General features: G+C 44.2%; 1 protein-coding gene across 6 annotated transcripts; it reads left to right on the plus strand.

Moving 5' to 3' along the window:
* The first annotated feature begins 1858 nt into the window (after positions 1-1858).
* LOC110489288 (uncharacterized) lies at positions 1859-23941 on the plus strand. 6 transcript variants are annotated; one of them, XM_021561984.3, is made up of 9 exons: positions 1859-2621; positions 11014-11061; positions 11493-11530; positions 15095-15197; positions 16354-16578; positions 18564-18704; positions 19972-20294; positions 20667-20915; positions 23104-23941. In XM_021561984.3, exons 1-9 carry the CDS (start codon positions 2594-2596, stop codon positions 23317-23319), a joined length of 1371 nt encoding a protein of 456 aa, XP_021417659.3. In that variant the 5' UTR covers positions 1859-2593; the 3' UTR covers positions 23320-23941. The 6 variants fall into 6 exon arrangements, with proteins under 6 accessions (XP_021417659.3, XP_021417663.3, XP_021417661.3 ...); XM_021561986.3 differs by having other exon boundaries at positions 2471-2621; positions 15095-15188; XM_021561987.3 differs by lacking the exon at positions 11014-11061 and having other exon boundaries at positions 2471-2621.
* The last annotated feature ends 661 nt before the right edge of the window (positions 23942-24602 follow it).

Raw genomic sequence — 24602 nt, forward strand, 5'->3', positions numbered from 1 at the left:
AGACCAACTCTTTGCCAAGAATAGGATTACCCATCAGCCCCTTCTCTTGGCGTGTCTCTTTGTGATCACCTCTCTATGACCCACAACTCTCTTCATTGAGGAAGTGATGAATACACACACGTGTGACACATGCATGTGCAAAGATAAATATGCAGACATGATGTGCATAGATAAATATGCTGACATACACAGACACACAAGTACAGTACATAACAAATGCACGGAAAGACCCATAGTCAACCAGCCAGCCAGCTAGTCAACCAGCCAGCCAGCTAGACAACCAGCCAGCCAACTAGCCAACCAGCCAGCCAGCTAGACAACCAGCCAGCCAACTAGCCAGCCAGCGAGCCAACCAGCCAGCCGGCTGGCTGTCCGGCTGGCCGACTGACTGGCTAGCCGGCCAGCCAGCCAGGTAGCCAACCAGCCAGACAAACAGCTAGCCAGCTAGCCAACCAGCTAGCCAGCCAGCCACACAAACGCATGTGCACACAGGCACACATACACGTAGACACACCCGTGGTATCCCGGAAGGTCTACCCCGGGGGTTGGTGATAGAGGGGAGGTACGTTCCGTGACGCTGGGTCACTCTGCTGGGAGTACACGGGCTGGGCACCCCGACGCTGATGGCCCCAAGTAGAGGTAATTAGGGGAGAGTGCCAACCAGCCGTGCAAGCCACATAAAAGGAGCACCATGGCACACCGTGAGGAAGACAAAGAGAGAGGCAAGGAGTGAGCCTATCGAGGGGAACGAAGCCCCCGGAGGCACGAAGCCAAATATGAGAAGAAGGACTGAGCCAACCCTATGTTATTTTGTTGTAATGTTATTTTTTGTTGCATAGTAAAGTTGTGTTTCTGACTAGATCTCGGTCTCTGTGTCCATCTCTGCACACTCAACCCAACACCCCACGGTTTACCACAACAGGTAACAAACAAGCAAGCAAACACACACACACACACACACACACACACACACACACACACACACACACACACACACACACACACACACACACACACACACACAGCTATAAATAGTAACATGGCTGTATGTTTATTTCTGTATGCAACCCACGAGCATCCATCCCTGCCTCTGTCTCCCTTTCACCTCTCCTCCTCTGTCACCTTTCCTCATCCCTCCCCCTCTCTCCTAAAATACTAATTTGTGCATCTCAGTATCACCACTCCTTAAAGCGCCACTGAACACGCCGATTGGCAAGTGTGCTTTTCTGTTGCTCATTACAAAAACTAGATTTCAGTATTGGAGGAGTGTTTCCTGACTGATTAAGCCTATTTCAATTCCTCAAAATCCCCAGAATGAATCTAAAGTAACTCTAGTAATCTGTCATAAATGTTTTATGATTTTTCCAAGGATGTTTTAGTTACACAATTTTACATCTAAGGTGTTTTGGTGCAGTATTTCTCAAGTAAAAAAAAATGCAAATGTACATTGTCAAATCAAAACCCAACCTTCATTTTACCTGTTGTGATGCACGGATTTTCCTCACTTTGTTTTAGAGGAGACTGACTTCCTGTTTACACTTTGTAATCAATTTTGACACAAAGGGATTCGTAGCTTTTTAAAGGCCGTCGCGCTTTAACACGACTCACAGCGCCCGTCCTCCATCCTCCTCAGCTCCCCCTCTCTTCCTCTCCATCTGCCTCTCTCTCTCTTGGTGTTAGATGAATACTTACCCATAAGTTATTATTTGAGCTATTCTATTCTATGTTAACCAATAGATGTTTGCGTATTTTAAACATATGTTTAATCAGTTTGAACGCATTTGACATTTTTGGACAGCCAATGCTGTCAAAGCATTGAGCTCCCTAGGGGAAAAGCCAGTATTCAATGTGTGAGATTGGAGTCTGAGCATAAAATCCGAAGCAGAGGGAGTAGGAGAGAGTCAGAGAGCTTAAGGACTCTTCCATTGTCCTCCTGCCTCGCCTCCTCACAATTGAATCCCATTCTGTGTTTATATGCATATTGTGTGAGTGAGATGGAGAGAGACAGAAAGAGGGAGGGGCAGAAGGAGAGGAAAACAGCTGTACTGCATTGTTAGAGCGAGAGAGAAAGAGAGGTGGGGGAAAAGATATGTACGGGACACTCATTCTTCACACCGTCAGAAGATACAGAGGACATTTCCATTTCATAGAATAGGTCAATATCTCTGCTAAATTTGTGATGCTTAAACCATTTAGAGAGTTGGGATATTAATGGCATTGAAGTAGCTAGTACTTGCTTGTCATCTTTCCCTCCCTCCGTCCTCCCCTGCTCTCAGACACATTGACTTGCTGACTGACTAACTGGGATGCTCCAGCATCGCAACGCTGGACGTTGTGTGTCTCCGTGTGTGTGCCAGTGTGCTTGACGGAGGTAATGAGAGAGAGAGGGAGCGCGCGAGAGAAAAGCAGACCAAGAGGAGGAGAGAGAGAGAGAGAGAGAGAGAGAGAGAGAGAGCGAGTGAGAGACGTGCACAAACGCACACACACATACGGAGCGAGACGGGAGGAGAGAAGAGGAGTGGAGAGAATGCCTGGTGAAAGGGTGGCGCTTCCTCGCTTGCTGCTTCCAAGGCCTCTGTGAGAGAGAGACACCATGGGCTGCATCGGCTCCCGGACCATCAGTAAGCAGACCCCCATCTTTTCCCCCTTCTGCTTTTCCCCCAGTGACGAGATAAATGGAAGAGGGTGGGAGTGGGGGAGGTAAGGAGGGCTCTCAATTTCTCCTCTGAAACTGTATGTACGTTTCTATGGAGACGTGTTGGGTTAACCTGGTTCAGCAGCGTCCGACCGAGGCTAGACATACAGGAGAGTTTTTTTGTTTGATCATGGTGAATGCTGAATGTGTGTGTGGACTAGGGAGAGATGGAAAGGCACCAGCATGACAGTGGAATTGAAGGCAGGACGTGAGACGATTTGTAGTGGACTGGAATAAGGGGTGACTCGGTTTGACATTTATATGCCTGATGGGCTGTACGACCATGTGCGGATGGCGATTGGTGTGTGTGTGTATGTGTGTGTGTGTGTGTGTGTGTGTGAGAGAGAGAGAGATGCAGAAGGTTCTGAGGAGACAGAGAGACTGAACGATGACGTTAGAGGCTGTTTACAATGATCTCAGGGGAGACAGGTGAAAGGAGAGAACGAGAGAGAGGAGAGAGAAAGCGAGCAAGAGGGAGAGAGGGAGGGAGAGAGAGAGAGAGAAAAGAATGATGAGAGATCCTGCTAGCAGTGTCTGCATGGTGTATTGTTGCACGTATAAATAGTGAATTTAGAGAAAGAAAAAGGAAAGAGTGAAGCAGAGAGAAAGAGAGCAGACCTCTGAATTTCATTATGGAAGAAGGACTATTAGTTTGACTGTGTGTTTGTGTGTGTGTGTGTGCGCGCACTCCCTCTTGTTTAGCTGCCCTCTTGCCTTGACATAGAGCTAAGGTAACCATTCCCTGTGTCTGAGAAAATCGCGAATGCTCCTCTCCTCTGTCGGAGTGCGTCATGCCAGCGGGTAATAAATTGAAGCATGTGTGCGGCAGCGCATTTCAGGTTAAGAGGTACTGTATAAAATTGAGACACACACACACACACACACACACTCACTTGGCTGGACTATGACCCGCATTGGATGAGTCATGACCGGTCAAACCCAGGTGTGCTGCACATGTAGGTTAATTGAGGAAAGTTAACGGTGCCAGTTGTTAATATAGCCGGTGTAGCTACATTGAGGTGTATGGAGAGTTTCAGTGCTAAAACAAGTTTCATGGAGCATACTGTTGACTGAATGGAATTACATGGTCTGTGGAACTCCTACGGTCCCGTCCGGCTGTGACATAGGCAGTAGTTGATTTCACTGAGCTCGATCTCTCTCCGATTGGATAAGATATTATCGCGAGTGTGTTGTACTGTAGAGAGTATAACAGATGAATTAAAGCGTGGTGTGTCGTTATTTGGGGGGATACATAAGAGGGGGGGGGATTGCCCTCTTTTAAACACTTGCCAGTTCCTTTATGAAAACAAATGGAGGCTCGCGGTCGGAGATGACCTTTGATTGTCATTGAGTCTGTGGAGGATGTGTAGCATGTGTATTGAGCGTGGAAATGAAAGCCAGCCTGGCGTTTTAGAGACAAATGAGTGTGCGAAATGTGTGTGTGAAAACAAACTAGGGAAGGTGTCAGTGGACGTAGAATTTGTAGCAGGAAACGACACTAGGGTTTTCCCTGTTTGCTGTAAGGGAGTTTTCCCTCTGACTGGGTTTCTCATTTCTGTCTTCATCTCTCTCTCCGTCATGGTTTGCGTCCGTAGTATTTAACACATGGGGTTTTAGAAAGATGCTGTAACTTGTATAAAATACCACTATGTTACTCCTACCAATACTTACTGCCAAACAAACAAACAAACAAACGGTTTGTCTACTAAATAGACATGCCCATGTTAGTGTGTCTTATCACATGCCATGGGCCGTTTGATATCACATATGAACTGAGGTTGATGTCTTGTGATAAACAACAACAGCCCATTGCCCCGAGCGATATTGTTATAATAAGCATAACTTGCTATATATAGCATCGGGTATGGAGTGAGGTCGGTGGATGCGGAATGGAGGGGAGATACTTACAGTAAATATGGGTCAACAGCGCACCCCCACACCGTGTTGAGATCCTCTGGGAAAACATTCAGAGGAACCGTGCCATGTCAACAAGAGAGCATGATCTGATTCTACTGTGTCCTACTGTTATTCCGGTGAATTGCGTAGCCTGCCGAACCTAGTTCTTACAGTGTATTCCCTTATGTTCATAACGGATGTCGTTCACGATGACTGGTTGGCAGCTGTGTTTATTCCTAGACTCTGGGAGACAACAGAGCTCTTTAATAACCGTGCTCACTCAGTATTGTCTTTGTTTGTTCTGTGGTTATGTATCAAGGAAGATTAGCATAGCAATGTCAATCTCAGCAGTTTAGCTGAGTGGTTCGTCACAGGCCTTATGAGGCGGATTATGGCAAGAGGTTATTCGATTTCAAATGGGCACGTCAAATTTTATTGGCGGCGTACACATACACTGAGTGTACAAAACATTAGGAACACCTTCCTGATATTGAGTTGCATCCAATTCTGCCCTCAGATCAGACTCAATTCACCGGGTATGGACTCTACAAGGTATCGAAAGCATTCCACAGGGATGCTGGCCAATGTTCACTCCAATGCTTCCCACAGTTGTGTTAAATTGGCTGGATGTCCTTTGAGTGGTGGACCATTCTTGATACACACGGGAAGATGTTGAGCATGTAAAACCCAGCAGCATTGCAGTTCTTGACACACTCAAACCGGTGCGCCTGGTACCTACTACCATACCCCGTTCAAAGGCACTTAAATATTTTGTCTTGCCCATTCACCCTCTGAATGGGACGCATACACAACCCATGTCTCAAATGTCTCAAGGCTTAAAAATCCTTCATTAACTTGTCTCCTCCCTTTCCTCTACAATAAATGAAGTGGATTTAGCAAGTGACATCAATAAGGAATTATAGCTTTCACCTGGTCAGTTTATGTCATGGAAAGAACAGTGTCACGGATCCCTCCGGAACGTTCATAATGCACACCTGTCCCTCGTTCCCACTGATTAGTATTTGTATGTGCCCTTTGGTTTCCATGGTCTTGTCGATTATTGTTACAATGTCTGTCGGTGCGTGTGAGTACCCGTGCTGTGTGTTTTGGATTTTCGTGCCCTTGTGGATTGCGCAGATGATTACGGGTCTCGTCCCATGTGTTAATTATTGTGCGCTTGTGTTATTATTAGAGGTACTCTTCGCTCTTTTGTTTGGGTCTCAACCCTGTGTTTTGTAGACGTGTTTATTTGGTCTTCGTCCCCGTGCCTTTACATGGCACGCCGTAATTTGGGTAAATAAAAACCCCTATTAGGTGCATTACTGCACCTCTGCACCTGTCTCCCGATCCTTTATATCAGCTCGACAAACAGGTGCTCTTAATGTTTTTATACTCAAGAGTATTTTGCAGATGTTATAGGCCTTCATCAATCAATCAAATATCTGTCATTGACTTAATTTCTTGTCTTTCATGGGTGGTGAGACATTTAGCAAAGTACAGTGGCTTGTGAAAGTATTCACCCCCCTTGGCATTTTTCCTATTTTGTTGCCTTACAACCTGGAACTAAAATAGATTTTTTCGGGGGGGGGGGGGGGGGGGGGGTTGTTGTATCATTTGATTTACACAACATGCCAACCACTTTGAAGATGCAAAATGTTTTTTATTGTGAAACAAACAAGAAATAAGACAAAAAAACAGAACTTGAGCGTGCATAAGTATTCTCCTCTCTGATTAATGCCGTCCTTGCCTGGTCCTTGAGTTCTGGTGGGCGGCCCTCTCTTGGCAGGTTTGTTGTGGTGCCATATTCTTTCAATTGTTTTAATAATGGACTTAATGGTGCTCCGTGGGATGTTCAAAGTTTCTGATATTTTTTTATAACCCAATCCTGATCTGTACTTCTCCACAACTTTGTCCCTGACCTGTTTGGAGAGCTCCTTGGTCTTCATGGTGCCGCATGCATGGTGGTGCTCCTTGTTTCATGGTGTTGCAGACTCTGGGTCCTTTCAGAACAGGTGTGTGTATATACAGTCGTGGCCAAAAGTTTTCAGAATGACACAAATATTAATTTCTGTTTGCTGCTTCAGTGTCTTTACATATGTTTGTTATGGAATACTGGAGTATAATTACAAGCATTTAATAAGTGTCAAAGGCTTTTATTGACAATTACATGAAGTTGATGCAGAGTCAATGTTTGCAGTGTTGACCCTTCTTTTTCAAGACCTCTGCAATCCACCCTGGCATGCTGTCAATTAACTTCTGGGCCACATCCTGACTGATGGCAACCCATCCTTGCATAATCAATGCTTGGAGTTTGTCAGAATTTGTGGGTTTTTGTTTGTCCACCCGCTTCTTGAGGATTGACCACAAGTTCTCAATGGGATTAAGGTCTGGGGAGTTTCTTGGCCATGGACCCAAAATATCGATGTTTTGTTCCCCGAGCCACTTAGTTATCACTTTTGCCTTATGGCAAGGTGCTCCATCATGCTGGAAAAGGAATTGCTCGTCACCAAACTGTTCCTGGATGTTTGGGAGAAGTTGCCCTCTGAGGATGTGTTTGTACCATTCTTTATTCATGGCTGTGTTCTTAGGCAAAATTGTGAGTGAGCCCACTCCCTTGGCTGAGAAGCAACCCCACACATGAATGGTCTCAGGATGCTTTACTGTTGGCATGACACAGGACTGATGGTAGCGCTCACCTTGTCTTCTCCGGACAAGCTTTTTTCCCCAGATGCCCCAAACAAGCAGAAAGGGGAATCATCAGAGAAAATGACTTTACCCCAGTCCTCAGCAGTCCAATCCCTCTACCTTTTGCAGAATATCAGTCTGTCCCTGATGTTGTTCCTAGATAGAAGTGGCTTGTTTGCTGCCCTTCTTGACACCAGGCCATCCTCCAAAACTCTTTACCTCACTGTGCGTGTAGATGCACTCACACCTGCCTGCTGCTATTCCTGAGCAAGCTCTGTACTGGTGGTGCCCCGATCCCGCAGCTGAATCAACTTTAAGAGACGGTCCTGGTACTTGCTGGACTTTCTTGGGCGCCCTGAAGCCTTCTTCACAACAATTGAACCCCTCTCCTTGAAGTTCTTGATGATCCGGTAAATGGTTGATTTTGGCAGCAATATACTGGCAGCAATATCCTTGCCTGTGAATCCATTTTTGTGCAAAGCAATGATGACGGCCATGTGTTTCCATGCAGGTAACCATGGTTGACAGAGGAAGACAATGATTCCAAGCACCACCCTCCTTTTGAAGCTTACAGTCTGTTATTTCAAACTCAATCAGCATGACCGAGTGATCTCCAGCCTTGTCCTCGTCAACACTCACATCTGTGTTAACGACAGAATCAATGACATGATGTCAGCTGGTCCTTTTGTGGCAGGGCTGAAATGCAGTGGAAATGTTTTTTTTGATTCAGTTAATTTGCATGGCAAAGAGGGACTTTGCAATTAATAGCAATTCATCTGATTACTCTTCATAACATTCTGGAGTATATGCAAAATGCCATCATACAAACTGAGGCAGCAGACTTTGTGAAAATTAATATTTGTGCCATTCTCAAACTTTTGGCCACAACTGTATACTGAGATCATGTGACATTGAGATTGCACACAGGTGGACTTTATTTAACTAATTATGTGACTTCTGAAGGTAATTGGTTGCACCAGATCTTATTTAGGGGCTTCATGGCAAAGGGGGTGAATAGGTATGCACGCACCACTTTTCCATTTTTGTTTTCTTCAAATTATTTGAACAAAAATCTTTTTTTCATTTCACTTCGCCAATTTGGACTATTTTGTGTATGTCCATTACATGAAATCCAAATAAAAATCAATTGAAATTACAGGTTGTAATGCAACAAAATAGAAAAACGCCAAGGGGGATGAATACTTTTGCAAGGCACTGTAGGCCTTCTTCAATTTCCCATATGAAAACACACTGCTAAACAATCTGTTGAAGCCTTGACCTGGCCAGAGACCTGCTGTAGCTTGTTGTGTCCTATTTTGCACCACTCATCTTGTTTGTTATTCCGTTCTATTGAGTGTCTTTGAGATATTGCATTACACAGGAATCCCCCCCAATATTGATTTCATTAAAAGTGCTGACAGACTGACTGACGGATGCTCGGTATTGAGTGGAGCATGTGTCACATACACCGTACGGCTGATGACGCGAGTTGACGGACAACTCGCAAGGTGACGGACATGGGGCCAAGGTGACTAGTCGATGGAGTTTACTTGACGGGTGGTCATGGTTGAGCTGCTACTGACCGTTAGAGTGGAAGACTGCTAGTGGTCATAGGAGAAGAGGGGAGAGAGAGGCTCAGAGAGAGGAAATAGGATGGGAGGAAGGAAGGAATTTGGAAGGGTGAGAGTAAAGGAGGAATGGAGAAAAGAAGACAGAGAGAAGCATTGGTTGTAACTTAATCTCTGAGACATATCATTTGAATTAGTAGCATGTTGTTTTGGTGATTTTTCTGCCAATAGTAGTTTGGAACAGCTATCCAACTCTTTTTTTTTTTTTTTTACACAGTAGTTAACCACTGGGAACACACTGGTTGAATAAACGTTGTTCCCATTTCATTTCAATAAAATTGCGTTGAACCAATGTGGAATAGGCATTGAATTGATGTCTGTGCCCAGTGGGTATGCATTTCGGGTCCAATGCTTTTGTATATTAGGTTGACAGTATTTGTGGTAGCTCCAACAGTTTTTTATCACAAATAAAGTCCCCTCATATAGGCTACGGAAATCGATGCAGAAATTTCGAGGTGCCATTTCCCCAGGTTGTCACTTTGGTTTCAAGCCCTGCTCTTACCGTGGCCATTCGCTGCATATGCGCTCAGAATAACATTTTTTCAGTACTATGTCCTGCTAGAACTCCATTCGGCACTGGTACTGGAGCTGAAATGAGTCAGACTTTGGCCTTCACCCGGAATCAGCGTCAGGGCGCACGTCACCCACCGTGCGACAGCCAAGACGCCCTACTCGGCCCCAAGTGATCGCAAAAGACAGATGATGGTGGTGCCCAACATTCCGAACCACGAGATCTGTCAGGAGCGATTGCGGCAGTGGCCGACGATTCTCCCTTCCCCCTGCCGTTTGCTTTGATGACCCGCGCGGCTTCTGGCTTCCGCTCAGTTGGTCACAGCAGGCTAATGCACCCGTAAGGAATTCGCTCAGTTCAGCGTGAGTGGCGAGCCCCTGCTATTTCGCTCACTGTGTGAACCTAGTCCTACCCTTCACCCGCTCACACAATTGCTCAGAACAAAGCTTTCCCCCCACCTTCGTAATTGTACAGTTGTATCATAAGACTGCTGTGACGGTTGAGACCTTACCTCTCCTCTCAAACGGTTCATTATCTGACTCAGATGTTTTGAATCATCAATGAACGAGGGAAAGAAGAAAATTCTCTACCACGAGGCAAATTCTACAGCAAAGTGGAGGAGGCTTAGTTCTCTATGAGATCAAGAGGTCTGCCTGTCTAGTTTATTACTAGCTGTTAGATGACAGTGATGCCTATGAAGATTGAAAACCTCTTGACAGGCCAGGGTGACAAGTGTGGGAAAAGATGAGTGTGTTTGGGCCTGCTCTTTTTGTGCATGTTTTACAGATGGGTGGACCTCACACATGAGGTGGTGATCAACTGTGGACACAATTCACTGAAATATTGTGACGATTGTTTTAACACCAACAACAAAAAATATTCACCACCTTCTCATTCCATTGGTTAAGATGCAGGCTTGATAACACACCATAGACACCAATTGATACCATTAAAATATTGGCCTACTGGAACGCTCCCCTTCCTCCTCCTTCTCCTCCTCCTCCTCCTCCTCGTAGTTTTGTCCTGTTTTCTCTGCCCCATCTTGGTATACCCTTGGTTTTCTTGTCCACATTTCCCAACCCTCCCTGCCCTCCTTTCTCTTTTTTTCATTTAGTGCTACCACCTCTTACTCGCCCTCTTTCTCCTCAGTTATCTTGGAGTTCCATCAGCTTTAGAGGTCTCTGGTGTGTGAGTGTCTGATGGAGGAAAATGGCCTCCAGCTTCCCCTGTGTGTCAACTCAGCTGTAGTTAAAGTGTTTCAAATCAGATTTTAGAACTCAATTTGACTTTATTTTATGTTGGATCTATTTCTATTTCTATCTATATATATATTTTGCCTGTTTAAAGGACACGTGCAAGTGTTAAACGTGTTCAGATTTAGATGGGGGGCCCTTAGATGGGGGGCCCTTAGATGGGGGGCCCTTAGATAGGGGGCCCTTAGATGGGGGGCCCTTAGATAGTCATGAAGATGTGTTTCAATTGAGAACTCTGTTCAACTCCCCTTTTAACTGTATACGTGTTCAAGTGAGATGTTAGGATATAAAACAATACAGACAAGTGTTTTAAGGATTTTGAATTCAATTGATGACTTTTTTCAGCTTATATCTGTGTGGAGAAGAGGGCACGCAATGCAGTGTCAATTTACAGTATGTGACAATATAATATTACTTTACCATATTTTCTGTATTTTGGGTATAATAATACAATATGCCTTACTAACAGTTGAATAATAATGAAAACATAACAGATTAGCATTTAATATGTATTTGAATGCATGATTTACTAGGCCTACTGTCCAATGCATCCTAATGATCACGCAGTTGAAATAGGACATACTGATCTGTCATTCGAGGCCATTTTAAACATAATCAAGTATAGGAATCTAAAGATCTTGGCCCATGATGACACATACTAGTTTTTCCTAATGTGCTAACAGTCGGTGCAAATAATAATCACATTTTAGTGCTTGGTGTGAATGTTAGCATAAATGTTGGAGAGTGCTGTCAGCTCTACTCCGTAAAGGTTGCATAAGGCTGGCTTCATCTTCTATCTGCTTTCTCTATCTTGTTTTTTCTAGCAGCGGACGCTGTTCCCGTACGGAAAGATGGGGAGCAGGTATGAAGGACATTTCGATACATACAGTACATTTTATCCCCCCGATGTGAAATATCATTTGTCTGGATTTTATACCACTCCAGCTCTACTCTCGAGTGTATTTCATATTTATGTCAAATGGATCCTTGAGCCAAGATGGCCATCGAGGAAAAGGGTCATTTCATGGTTTCTCATATCTAGTAGTGAAACTGAGCTTGACTCGTTCACGCTGCTTCCTATACTGAGAGTGCCATGACATAATGTTGCTCAGAGATGGTTTGTATTGAATTTCTCACAGAGGTCACCGGAGCTGGTCTCGAGAGCCAAAACCATTACGGTGCTATATATAATCTCCCACTCCAGGGACATAGCATACGATCCATCTCACTCCTTTACCACTGTTGCTGTTTTTGTCTCTTGAAAGAGGCTACAAGGCTGAATTGCAATACACAGTGGGGTCTATTTAAACAGAAAAAACACACTCCACAACGACAACCAACAAGACCACCTCAGATGTTTTAAATACAAAGAAAGCATATTCTACACCATTAATATGGTATTTGATATTTTATGGGACCCCCCCCCATCCCCCATCCGACAAGTAACAAAACACAGTTCAATTTAGACGTTGTGATAAATAAATGAAAAGTTACCCCATATATTTCTGGATATGGTGGATGAAATCCGTCCACATTCGGATGAATGAGTCTGTGATTCCAAGATGCCACAGTATGATGTCAACACAGCAGTGGCAGCTGAGCTGAAGGTGGATGCAGCCAGCAGCCTCGTAACACACAAGGTTAGAAAGACAGTATGCGCTCCTCTGGGCTGGCCAGAGTTTGATGGCAACAACACGGCCACTGATGTCTGATTGGCCGATTGACACAAAAGTGCTTCACCGGGGGAAACCTGTTCCCAGAAATCACTGGGCCTGTTGCTAGGAAGAAGAAGTTCCAAGGACGCTGACGCCCTGCTGCTCCCTGCTCTCCCTTTCTGTAAATGCACATTTGAACCATGATAAATCCTTTCTGGTGACACCCCACACCGCAAGCCCTCATAAATAAAGAGCAAGCACTGACCCCGGTCACTTTTTTCAGTGAATAATTCAGCATTTTGTGGCATTCGTTTATCACCATCCCAGCTAAAGCAGAAATCCTCTGGGCGGCTAGCTTGGACTTCACGGGGATTGCTAAATCACTCTGACAACTCATGAGGTGTTTTATAAGAAGGTATTACAAGGTGAAAAAAGATTCACTTGCAGTTGCAATACATACTCATATAGAAACAACAAGAAATGGCAATACAGTCGAGAATGTTTAATTTGGACATTTTCAGACCTTTCTCAAGACCAGTCTCCATAATACATATTCCTAGCAATAATTTACACCAGGCCCCTGAGTATGTGGGAATGGAATCTAAAATGTATCTGTGAATCTCAAATCTAGTCTGTTCAACTAGGTTGGACTGAGCAATACTCATTATATCCAACCAACTTCCAACACCTCTCTAAGGCCAGCCTAATTCTTTATGACAAAATACAATGGCCAATGGGCATACTCCAATAGGGCCACTTAACTGCCTGCAGAAGTTGCTGTTGGCCCTGGCAACTAGGTCAGATTTGACCTCAAGCCTTTCCTTGTTATCATAACATTGGAGTATGATAGGCCTGATGATGAGTCAGATTCCACAATTCTATGACTAGTGTATGCTCTCAGTCGGTATTAGATAGAATGTCGCGACCCGGGCCGCCTTGGGGGAAAACAACCCATTTTTACCTTGTTGATCCTATTGGCTCACAGAAAACACTTGACCTTTTTCAAACGCAATTTTCTTGCAGTATTCTTGTTTTAGCCAATTATAAATCTACATTTTAAGAAAAGTACTTTTCGACATTGCCTGCTCCTGAGAGTTCTCACTACTTAGAAAAACATCATATTGTAGGGCTTCCCTCATGCCTCTTTTTATGGTGGTGCTAGCAGCCGCGTGAGTTCCAGCTAGCTACCGACCAGAACATTAAGCTAACCAAGACCAACAACACAAACATACAGACTATACTAAACAAGTTAAACGTCTTACCTGGGATGAAATGTTTTCCACACACCTAGAATACTTGGACTCTGGGTCCCCACAATTTCCCACCCTCCCATACCGTATAGCCTGCAGCCACAGGGCTGTTCTCGCAGGCTCTATTTCCCTACGTAGCATTCTGAACAGCATGTCGGGATGTTTGACCTGGTTACATTTACACTGAACAACACACTAGCTTTTGGCATGTTTTGTTATTTCTGTATAACTACAAATGTATGATGAAGTTGGCTTTTTTTACAATGGGGGTCAATGGAAAATAACGTTTGTTGTTCCTAATTTGTGGGTGTGGTTGAGGGGAATTACTTATGACGTGAATATCGACTTGGAGTATAGTAGAATGACCTCACACGGGGCACCATTTTATGTATGGGTTTTCCTCACAAGGGGCACAGTTTCGTCCTATTTCTAAGTACAGTATGTGTTATGATAATATAAGATATCATTCAATTGTGAATAATTAGTTCTATCCTATTATTGGGAGGGAAGCACGACAAACACCAACACTGACTTCAATGGCAATACAACCATTTTTTGTTTTGTTTTCCGATTTCCAAAGCAGATGGTCAAGCTGATATGAGAGAATCTATTCCTTCACAGACAGTGAATTCTCATATCTAATCTATCCAAAATGTATCAATATTTAAATCCCCCTCGCCCGCTTCGTCCAAATCTCTCTTCCTCTTTTGATGTTCCATCACTCACATTCTTTCTCTTCCTCCCTCCACCCAAATCTTTAGTACTTTACTACCACTGGTTTCGTCCTGCGAATCCTTTGCACACCTTATTTTTGTTGTTTCTGTCATTGTCGTTGTAGCTGTTCTTCTTTTAATTCTCCTCTCTGTTGGGTTCCCTTTCCCGCCTCCTCTACACACATACCTACTGTATATCTCTCCCGGCTTTCTTCCTCCACCTCCCTCTCTCTCTCAGCATGGGCGCGCTGACTTTTCCTGCAAGGGAATCCATGTAAATCCTTTGCTAATCTCGCCCTCTTCCTCCTCCGTCCCGCCGCGTGGTTTGGCTCGCTCTGTCTGTAGAGCGTTGCTGCTAATCTACTGTTGCTGCCTGTGTTACATAGTGTCTCCGGCTGGGGGATACGAAGCTGTAATAACCTTACCATAATCTACGGTAGCTAATAACGCTAGCTGCTAGCGTGATGCTCCTTTATTTATCAAGCATATGAATCACAGGCCCTACGGGTACAGTACAGTGTCTGCACATTGAACTACTACACCACTGTGCTGACTATTGCTGGTTTGACCAAAGTGCCGATATGATTTGGGATGTGTTGGATAATGTAATGTAAATTTTGCTTAATATGATGGTAGTTGTATTTGATTGTTAAGTAGAATTTCCCCCTATTTTCTCAATTAAATTGTATTGCATATCTAATCCTCAGCCAATAATATTGTTTTGCCCCCCTCTCAACGATCGGCCATTCCTCTCCCCTTTCTCCTCCACAATTCTTTCTTTCTTTCCTCGCCTCATCCCTTTCTACAGCTCTCGATGGAGGACACTTCCTCCATCCTGCCTCGTCTGAAGAGGAACTCCAGCGCCTACGGGATCGGTGCCCTGGCTAAGTCCTCACTGACAGGTGTGTCAGGTGTGTGTCTGTCCTGGTAGATGGTAAACCAAAGCCATGTTGGCTCCAGACAGGAGGGGGAGATGGAGCCAACATGGGTGCCCTTCCTGTTTCACTCCCTTCCTCCCCATTGATATCTAATGCACACGTCAATTTACCGCTTATGGGCAATTGATGGAATCCAATCGGGATTTTTAATATTTTATTTTTTATTTTTATCGAAATAAAATTCTCCACAGGCGTGTTGGGAAATGTAGTGTGGTGGTGGTGTGTTTTTATTGTGTTGGCAACGCAGTTTTATGGCTCTGTGCTTGTCTGTGCTTTTAGTGTATTGTTAGTGTTGTGGTCGTGTCTGTTGCGGTTGAAGTACATTTGATTTGATATCGTGTGTATTTAACAGTCAGACTATATCGACCTTGGAATGATAAAGACCTCAAAAGCACTACTTTCCTTACTCCCAAAATAACTTTGCATAACACTGAATATAAATCGACAATGGATATTATTTCATGAAAGAAATTAGCATTTTTATGAGAACAACATTTGTCAAACCAACAAAGCTTCATATCTGTTTTTGCCCCATGTATTCAGTTCACACTCAGTTGATTTAATTTGATTTGTATTGTTCCCCCAAACACCGACGGAATAGTACATCCCTCGTTATCGTCAGATATTTGCACTTTAATTAAGGATTTGCAGTGGTGCTTTTTCAGAATGATGTTTACAGCGAAGGTCACTTTTTTCCACATTCGAATTACAAACAAATGTAATGCATCTCGTCTTCTTGATGAATTTCAAAAGTGAAGACTGAATATTAATGTGGTTCATAGAGTTCTCTAGTTCACCCTGATTGCTCACGACAGGTGACTGAGAGATCGATCAAGTCAACAAGCCATGAGGAATAAACAGACAGCTTTTAATAATGCAGTAAGCCCCATCTACATCAACTTCAATCTCCAACCACCCAGAATTGCTGAGAGACATCCATGAAAGGGGAAGAAGCCATTTTGTACTGAATTCTATGCCTTCCAGAAAGAATGCATAACCCATTAAGCATTTTCCACGCTTCCTAGCCCATTTCACTTCCTGAGCCCAAATCCGTCGTGGGAGGTGCCATATTCAGAAATTGAATGTGTTGTGAAGCAATATCCCCCCCCCCCCTCTATTCTTTATTTAGGCGTGTCCCGTTCCATGAAGGATAAAGTGACAAAGCCCACTGCCATGGCCTCGGGCAAGGTGGCGCACATGATCGAATGGCAGAGCTGGAACACACCATCCACTGGGACTGAAGGGACTGTGGTCGCCAAAATCCCAACCTCGCAACGCGAAAAGGATAGGAGGAGGGAGAGTGAAATGTACAGCGAACTCAGTGAAGGAGAAAAGGAAGCCCGCTTCACCGCAGGTAAGAGTGAACATAAGAACCAGTGAAAATTAAACAAATCAATATGTACAGTGCATTCGGAAAGTATTCAGCGATCTTGACTTTTTCTACATTTTGTTACATTACAGCCTTATTCTAAAATGGATTAAATAAAAAAAATGTCCTCATCAATCTACACACAACACCTCATAATGACAAAGCAAAAATATTTTTGCACATTTATTACAAATAAAAAACTGAAATATAACATTTACATATGCATTCAGACCTTTTACCAGTACTTTGTTGAAGCACCTTTGGCAGCGATTACAGTCTTGAGTCTTCTTGGGTATGAGTTTTCCCCATTATTAGCCATTATTAGCCAGTAGCATACCACCCTGCATCCCACTGCTGGCTTGTTTCTGAAGCTAAGCAGAGTTGGTCCTCGTCAGTTCCTAGATGAGAGACCAGATACTGCTGTAAGTGGTGTTGGAGGGCCAGTAGGAGGCACTCTTTCTTCTCGTCTAAAAAAATATCCCAATACCCCAGGGCAGTGATTGGGGACATTGCCCTGTGTAGGGTGCCATCTTTCAGATGGGACTTTAAACGGGTGTCCTGATTCTCTGTGGTCACTAAAAATCTCATGGCACCTATCGTAAGAGTAGGGGTGTTAACCCTGGTGTCCTGGCTAAATTCCCAATCTGGCCCTCATACCATCACGGTCACCTAATCATTCCCAGCTTACAATTGGCTCATTCATCCCCCCTCCTCTCCCCTGTAACTATTCCCCAGGTTGTTGCTGTAAATGAGAATGTGTTCTCAGTCAACTTACCTGGTAAAAATAATTCTCTGCAGATTCTCTCAAGCTCTGTCAGGTTGGATGGGGAGCGTCGCTGCACAGCTATTTTCAGGTCTGGGCTCTGGCTGGGCCACTCAAGGACATTCAGAGACGTGTCCCAAAGCCACTCCTGAGTTGTCTTGACTGTGTGCTTAGGGTTGTTGTCCTGTTGGAAGAAGAACCTTTTCCCCAGTCTGAGGTCCTGAGCGCGCTGGAGCAGGTTTTCATCAAGGATCTCCCTGCAATTTGCTTTCCCTCAATCCTGACTAGTCTCTCAGTCCCTGAAAAGGGTGGCAGGGATGGAGGCAGGTTTCCACCAGACATGACGCTTGGCATCCAAAAAGTTAAATCTTGGATTCATCAGACCAGTGAATCTTGTTTCTCATGGTCCCAGAGTCCTTTGAGTACCTTTTGGCAAATGCCAAGCGGTCTGGCCGCTCTACCATAAAGGCCTAATTAGTGGAGTGCTGCAGAGATGGTTGTCCTTCTGGAAGGTTCTCCCATTTCCACAGAGGAACTCCAGAGATCAAGTTGTTGGTCACCTCCCTGACCAAGACCCTTCTCCCCCGATTTCTCAGTTTGGCTGGGTGGCCAGCTCATTTAAGAATGATGGTGGCCACTGTGTTCTTGGGGACCTTCAATGCTGCAGAAATATTTTGGTACCCTTCCCCAGATCTGTGCCTTGAAACAATCCTGTCTCGGAGATCTACAGACAATTCCTTCGACCTCATGGCTTGGTTTTTGCTTTGACATGCACTGTCAACTGTGGGACCTTATATAGACAGGTGTGTGCCTTTCCAAATCATGTCCAATCAATTGAATTTACCACAGGTGGACTCCAATCAAGTTGTAGAAACATCTTGAGGATGATCAATGGAAACAGGACACACCTGAGATCAATTTCGAGTCTCAGAGCAAAGGGTCTGAATACTTATATAAATCAGGTTTTTCTGTTTTATACATTTTCTAAAATGTCTAAAAACCAGTTCTGGCTTTGTCATTATGGGTTATTGTGTGTAGATTGCTGAGGGGAAAACATATTTAATCAATTTTGGATTAAGGCTGTAATGTAACAAAATGTTGAAAAAGTCAAGGGATCTGAATACTTTCCAAATGCACTGTAAATAAATGAGATTTGGAACCATGTATTTTACGTTGTTTACAAAGTCTCTCCCCTTGTTTCATCCAGGATTAATGGCACAATTTGCCTTATCGGAGGCTACTCTTCTGGGCTGGAGATCTATGGAGGAAGACAGCCTTTGTGCTGGCTCCAACCAAGGCAGTGGGGCACACCTCAGTGAGACCAACCAGGAGAGCATCACCAGCAGAGGTAAAGGACTAGAAACATGGCCACCACACACTAGAATTAGGGCAGCCATTTTAATATAACTTTTGTTTTTGGGTTAGGGTTAGCGGGTTTTGGGTTAACCCTAACCTTGAATCTGTTCATCCAATGCCACAGTGCTATATTGTGAAATTGAGAAGGATGTACAAATAACATTTGATCGCATATAGCATTTAAAGCTGAGATTCGCGATAGACGCAACAGCGCCACTGGTCGCCCCAGGAGCATTTGTTATTGTTTTTTGGGGGGGAGGAAATGAGCATCCAGCGCCGTGGTCAAAAGAAATCGTAGTACATACTGTGCTGTTCTATCTTGCGTGCAATTGATGTCCAAGGGGAAGAAACAGTCTTCGTTGTTTAAATGAGCTTCTTTGTTGTTGTGATATCGCAAACGGACGTGGCAGTTTCAGCTTTAATGAATGAATTCCAGATTCAACCAATGAATACAAAATGCTTATTTATACTAAATGAAGCATTTACTTTTCCACAACAATATTAGTGCCAAATGCAAAAACACATCATTGAGTTAATATGTCGTTCTGAAGAGAGATCATAATTGACTTGTGAGCTCCACGTCCACTCTGTATTGGACTGTGCTGCTCCATATTTTACTGTAGAAGGCTTCCAGCCACTGTGATTGACGTTGTTTACTCCGGTTTGATTGATGTCATTTCCACTCCATTTGACAGGTCGGCTAGAGGTGCATCAGGGCTTTATGAAGAAATGTTGTGGAGAAACTCAAAATGGTAGCTGTGGCCCTGGGGTGTTTGGTTGGGTAGTGTTGTGTTGTAGCAGAAAACCCTGGGGGAGCTTGTAGGTTAACACAAGGACTTAGCCTGACTCTCATTAACAGCACCATATGGGCCTATTCTCTGCTATTATCAACCCAGAGACCAATTAAAATCAGATTATTATAGGCATTATAATAACTAAGGCATGGTTTGCCCATCGTCAAGTGAGCTTTCATTTTCTCCTTAGATATGTTGAGCTTTATATACGTTTCCAGTGTATTTATTGTCAAAATGGTGACGCTGCTGTAAATATCTTCTGATATCTGGTGATACTGCTGCTTCAAGGCCCTTTGAACCCAACTAATGTAAATCACTGTTATGGAAACTGAAGGCCACATTTACCTATATCCACTGCCTTCTGTGACACATCAAAAATCTTTGCTTTGTGCTCTGAGATTACAGTTTATTACTTGTGTCTAATAAAACATGTACTTCTCCCTTCATCCCTCCCTAACACAACAGATCAGGCGACGCATCACTCCTCGGCCGACGTGTGGCCCAACACCTACGTCGCCCAGGGCCTCTATTGCCTCTCCTCCTCCGACGCCTGGGAGCCAATCAGCAACGATCCATCGGGCGTGGCCTCGCCGGCCGCCTACATCATGGCGGGTGGGGGCGGAGGGACGCCCGGTGAGGGCTACGGCGAGCTGGACAGCGTGGGTGGCTACATCCAGCAGCCGTCCCAACAGCTCACCCTGCAGCAGCAGAGCCAGCTGCAGCTCCAGCAGCTGCAGCAGATCCAGCTGTACCAGCACCAGCAGCTAATGCTCTACCAACAGCAACAGGTGAGACAGACTGGACTGCCTCATAGAGTACTGTCACCAGGTGGACTTAGACACTTCCATGTTTTATTGAAACACTAACTGACAACCATTGTAAGACAGCAGTATACTAGCAGTTTGCTAGTGTTATTAGCAGAAAATGTATCCAATTTATTTTATCCTTCTTACTGTTAATGTAATGCTACCAACGCTTTAGTGTAAATAACAACACATGAGACCTACTAATTAAATACAGAAATACTTGTTGCCAAGAGCAACAGATGACTCATTTCCTCCCACTAGCCATGAGCTATCGACTCATGGGGATGTTTCTTGATAATGCCATTTTTTTGTGTCATGAGAACATTTTAAGGAACTGTATTGCCTTATCTACAGACAATGGAACACAGACTACACAGTGCAAACCACTCCCTCCAAGCCACGCCCAACAGCACCATCCACAGTCTGGGCCTGCCCACTCACCCTCGCCTGGCTGACCTATGGGGATCCGCGCAGGTGGAGATTGTCGGACAGATGAGCGGGCCAATGGGTGACATGGTTGGGGGTGTGGTTGAGACCTTGGGGGAGGAGCCAGAGGAGGAGAGCGAATGCATTTCAGAGCAACGGGAAGAGGAGGAGACTAAGGTGAGCCATGTGATTGAATCAAATGTATTTATAAAGCCCTTCTTACGTCAGCTGATGTCACAAAGTGCTGTACAGAAACCCAGCCTAAAACCCCAAACAGGTGTAGAAGCACGGTGGCTAGGAAAAACTCCATAGAAAGGTCAGAACCTAGGAAGACACCTAGAGAGGAACCAGGCTATGAGGGGTGGCTAGTCCTCTTCTAGCTGTGCCGGGTGGAGATTATAACAGAACATGGCCAAGATGTTCAAATGTTCGTAGATGACCAGCAGGGTGAAATAATAATAATCATAGTGGTTGTAGAGGGTGCAACAGGTCAGCACCTCAAGAGTAAATGTCAGTTGGCTTTTCATAGCCATTCAGAGTATCTCTACTGCTTCTGCTGACTCCAGAGAGTTGAAAACAGCGGGTCTGGGACAGGTAGCATTTCCGGTGAACAGGTCAGTGTTCAATCGCCGCAGGCAGAACAGTTGAAACTGGAGCAGCATCACGACCAGGTGGACTGGGGACAGCAAGGAGTCATCAGGCCAGGTACTCCTGAGGCATGGTCCTAGGGCTCAGGACCTCCGAGAGAGAGTAGGAAAGAAAGAAAGAGAAAGAAAGAGATAATTAGAGAGAGAATACTTAAAATTCACAGAGGACACCGGATAAGACAGGAGAAATACTCCAGATATAACAGACTGACCGTAGCCCCCCAACACATAAACGATTGCAGCATAAAAACTGGAGGCTGAGACAGGAGGGGTCGGGAGACACTGTGGCCCCGTCCAACGATACCCCCGGACAGGGCCAAACAGTCAGGATATAACCCCAACCACTTTGCCAAAGCACAGTCCCCACACCACTAGAGGGATATCTCCAACCACCAATTTACCATCCTTAGACAAGGCCGAGTATAGCCCACGAAGATCTCCCCCAAGGCACAACCCAAGGAGGGGTGCCAACCCGGACAGGAAGATCACATCAGTGACTCAACCCACTCAAGTGACACACCCCTCCTAGGGACGGCAGGAAGAGCACCAGTAAGCCAGTGACTCAGCCCCTGTAATAGGGTTTGAGGCAGAGAATCCCAGTGGAGAGAAGGGAACCGGCCAGGCAGAGACAGCAAGGGTGGTTCGTTGCTCCAGTGCCTTTCCGTTCACCTTCACACTCCTGGGCCAGACTACACTCAATCATATGACCTACTGAAGAGATGAGTCTTCAATAAAGACTTAAAGGTCGAGACCAGGTGTGCGTCTCTCACATGGATAGGCAGACCATTCCATAAAAATGGAGCTCTATAGGAGAAAGCCCTGCCTCCAGCTGTTTGCTTAGAAATTCTAGGGAAAATAAGGAGGCCTGCGTCTTGTGACCGTAGGTATGTACGGCAGGACCAAATCGGAAAGATGGGTAGGAGCAAGCCTATGTAATGCTTTGTAGGTTACCAGTAAACCCTTAAAATCAGCCAGTTTTTGTATTGCTTGGCCATCTACCGAAATAATTTTCTCACAGAGATATAAATTGATAATGGGCTACGACAGGTTGTCATCTATCAACAGATATATGTAGTGTACCCAATTTCATTGAGGTTTATCTGTTAGAAGAGCGAAAATAGTACATGTCGCTGTGGTTATTGTCCCAGTTCCATTGATTGAAATACAATATCAATGTGAGTGATTAATTTGTGCGTGTTATTGATACAGTAGAACAAGCTAATCAATTCCAGTCTTGAGTGACCGCTTGGTAAATATTGGTGCGTGTGCAGTTTGAGGTACTAATTGAAGTAATCTGAACACAAGTGTGAAATGTGTAAGGAGTAACTTATGTATGTATTGGTCTTCAAAATATCACATCTTATTTAAGCATATTGATCTAAAACCGGTGTTTTGACACTGTATGTTTTAGCCATATAAATGATACTTTTAACATTATTTCTCAACATGATTTTACTTTATCAGGTAAAAACTACTGAATGAGCCACAAAAAAAAGTGCTATGATTTATTGATTGTGATGATATTAGTGAAATCGAGAAAATATGTTTGTCCTGCCTACTACAAGTGTTTCACGTCAAAGTCAGTCCTCCAGCCACACGATGGCGTGCAATGCTAATAAATGGGTTATGCTGTACCCACAGGTAGGGACTGTTGACTGATCCTCACGGTTTGGTAAGTACAGTATAGTCAGTAAACCATCCATTTACTGTTTTCACAGGAAGATGAGATTACGTTAACCTTGGAGCCAACTTTGACCCCGTCGCCGCTTAGAGAAGACGCCACCCCGATTGGAGGCACCAGTCCACAACTAGCACGCCCAGAATCAATGGGAGAGCGCATACCCTTTGTGGTCACGCCCTGCATAGTCCAATCGTTGGAGGAGAAGGATGAAGAGGTGGCGGAGGGGTCTATTGTTGCCGTGGCAATCAATTGAGAGGGACAGTCAGAAAGAGAGATTGACAAACATGATACACTTATCAATAATCAACCAAGCAAGCTATTCCACACCCCTTCCAGCTATTTACCCACTCTGAGACTGAGAGAAAAACAAAGACCAAGTGCTGGAAATGACAATGATGAAAGAGCCACAGGCGACTTTAAAGACAGTTCATTGACTGCTCAAATCTGTGGGTTTGCTGAAACGTAAGGATTTGTTTTGCCGTGATATTGAACTGAGGAAAGGAAGTTGAAAGAATGGAGTTCAAGAGTAGAAAGAAAGACAAAGGACACTGCGATAAAGTTCAGTGCAATACAGAGAATCACGAGACAACCAAAAGGAAGTGCATGCTTTTGAAAGGAATCTAACGATAATAGTAAACCGTATACAAAGTAATAATATATAATAATGATTTTTATAAAAACAAAAAAGGAAATAAAGTGATATGTATCAGTGTTTGTTTGTGTGTGTATGTACAGTGTGTGTGTATGTACAGTGTGTGTGTATGTACAGTGTGTGTGTATGTACAGTGTGTGTGCGTGCGCTTACATGTATGTATGTGAGAGTGTTCAAATGTATGTATGTATGTAAAAATATATATATATATATTCTCGAAAAACATTATTGTTGGTAGTGGTATTTTGTGTGGTGTTCAATAGTTTTACACACAAACTCATTTCTCGTGGACAGGCACACATAACATAAATGGTATCGTCTTTCAACAAACTGACTAACAAGCAGCTTTATTCCAGTGCCCAGATTTTTCGTCACTGATCATATTGGACAAATCACCATTTTGCAGGTGCTCACATCTTTTGAATTTTGGAAGGGGAGGGGACATTTGGCCCATTGACTTGCCCAAAGCTTTCAGAGAGAAGGGGTGGAGCTACTGCCCTGCCTCCGCTCCTCGTTCTAGAATATTTTCTAACACCTCTCGCCCAGAACTTAATTGAATATCTGACGCAATTCCGCAAGATTCTATTTCTGGGTTTCCGAGATTACACACACACACACACAAAATATGGATCATACACCCTTTGTAGTGCTGGTAGGCTTCTTGTTGGCCACTTCAACACACGAGTTGAAACTAAATTTGTATTGGCCACACCCCACAGGATGTAAAATTTGAACTTGAGTTTGAGTGACAGCAAGTAGAATTGAATTCAGCGCAAATCAAAGAAACACAATGCCACAGATGTCTCAAGGTTTGAGCGTGCAATGAGCATGCTGACTGCAGGAATGTCCACCAGAGCTGTTGCCAGATAATTTAATGTTAATTT

Source organism: Oncorhynchus mykiss, chromosome 30, assembly GCF_057628025.1.
Source record: "Oncorhynchus mykiss isolate SJ-2025 chromosome 30, ASM5762802v1, whole genome shotgun sequence".
In the NCBI taxonomy this organism is placed as follows: Eukaryota; Metazoa; Chordata; class Actinopteri; order Salmoniformes; family Salmonidae; genus Oncorhynchus; species Oncorhynchus mykiss.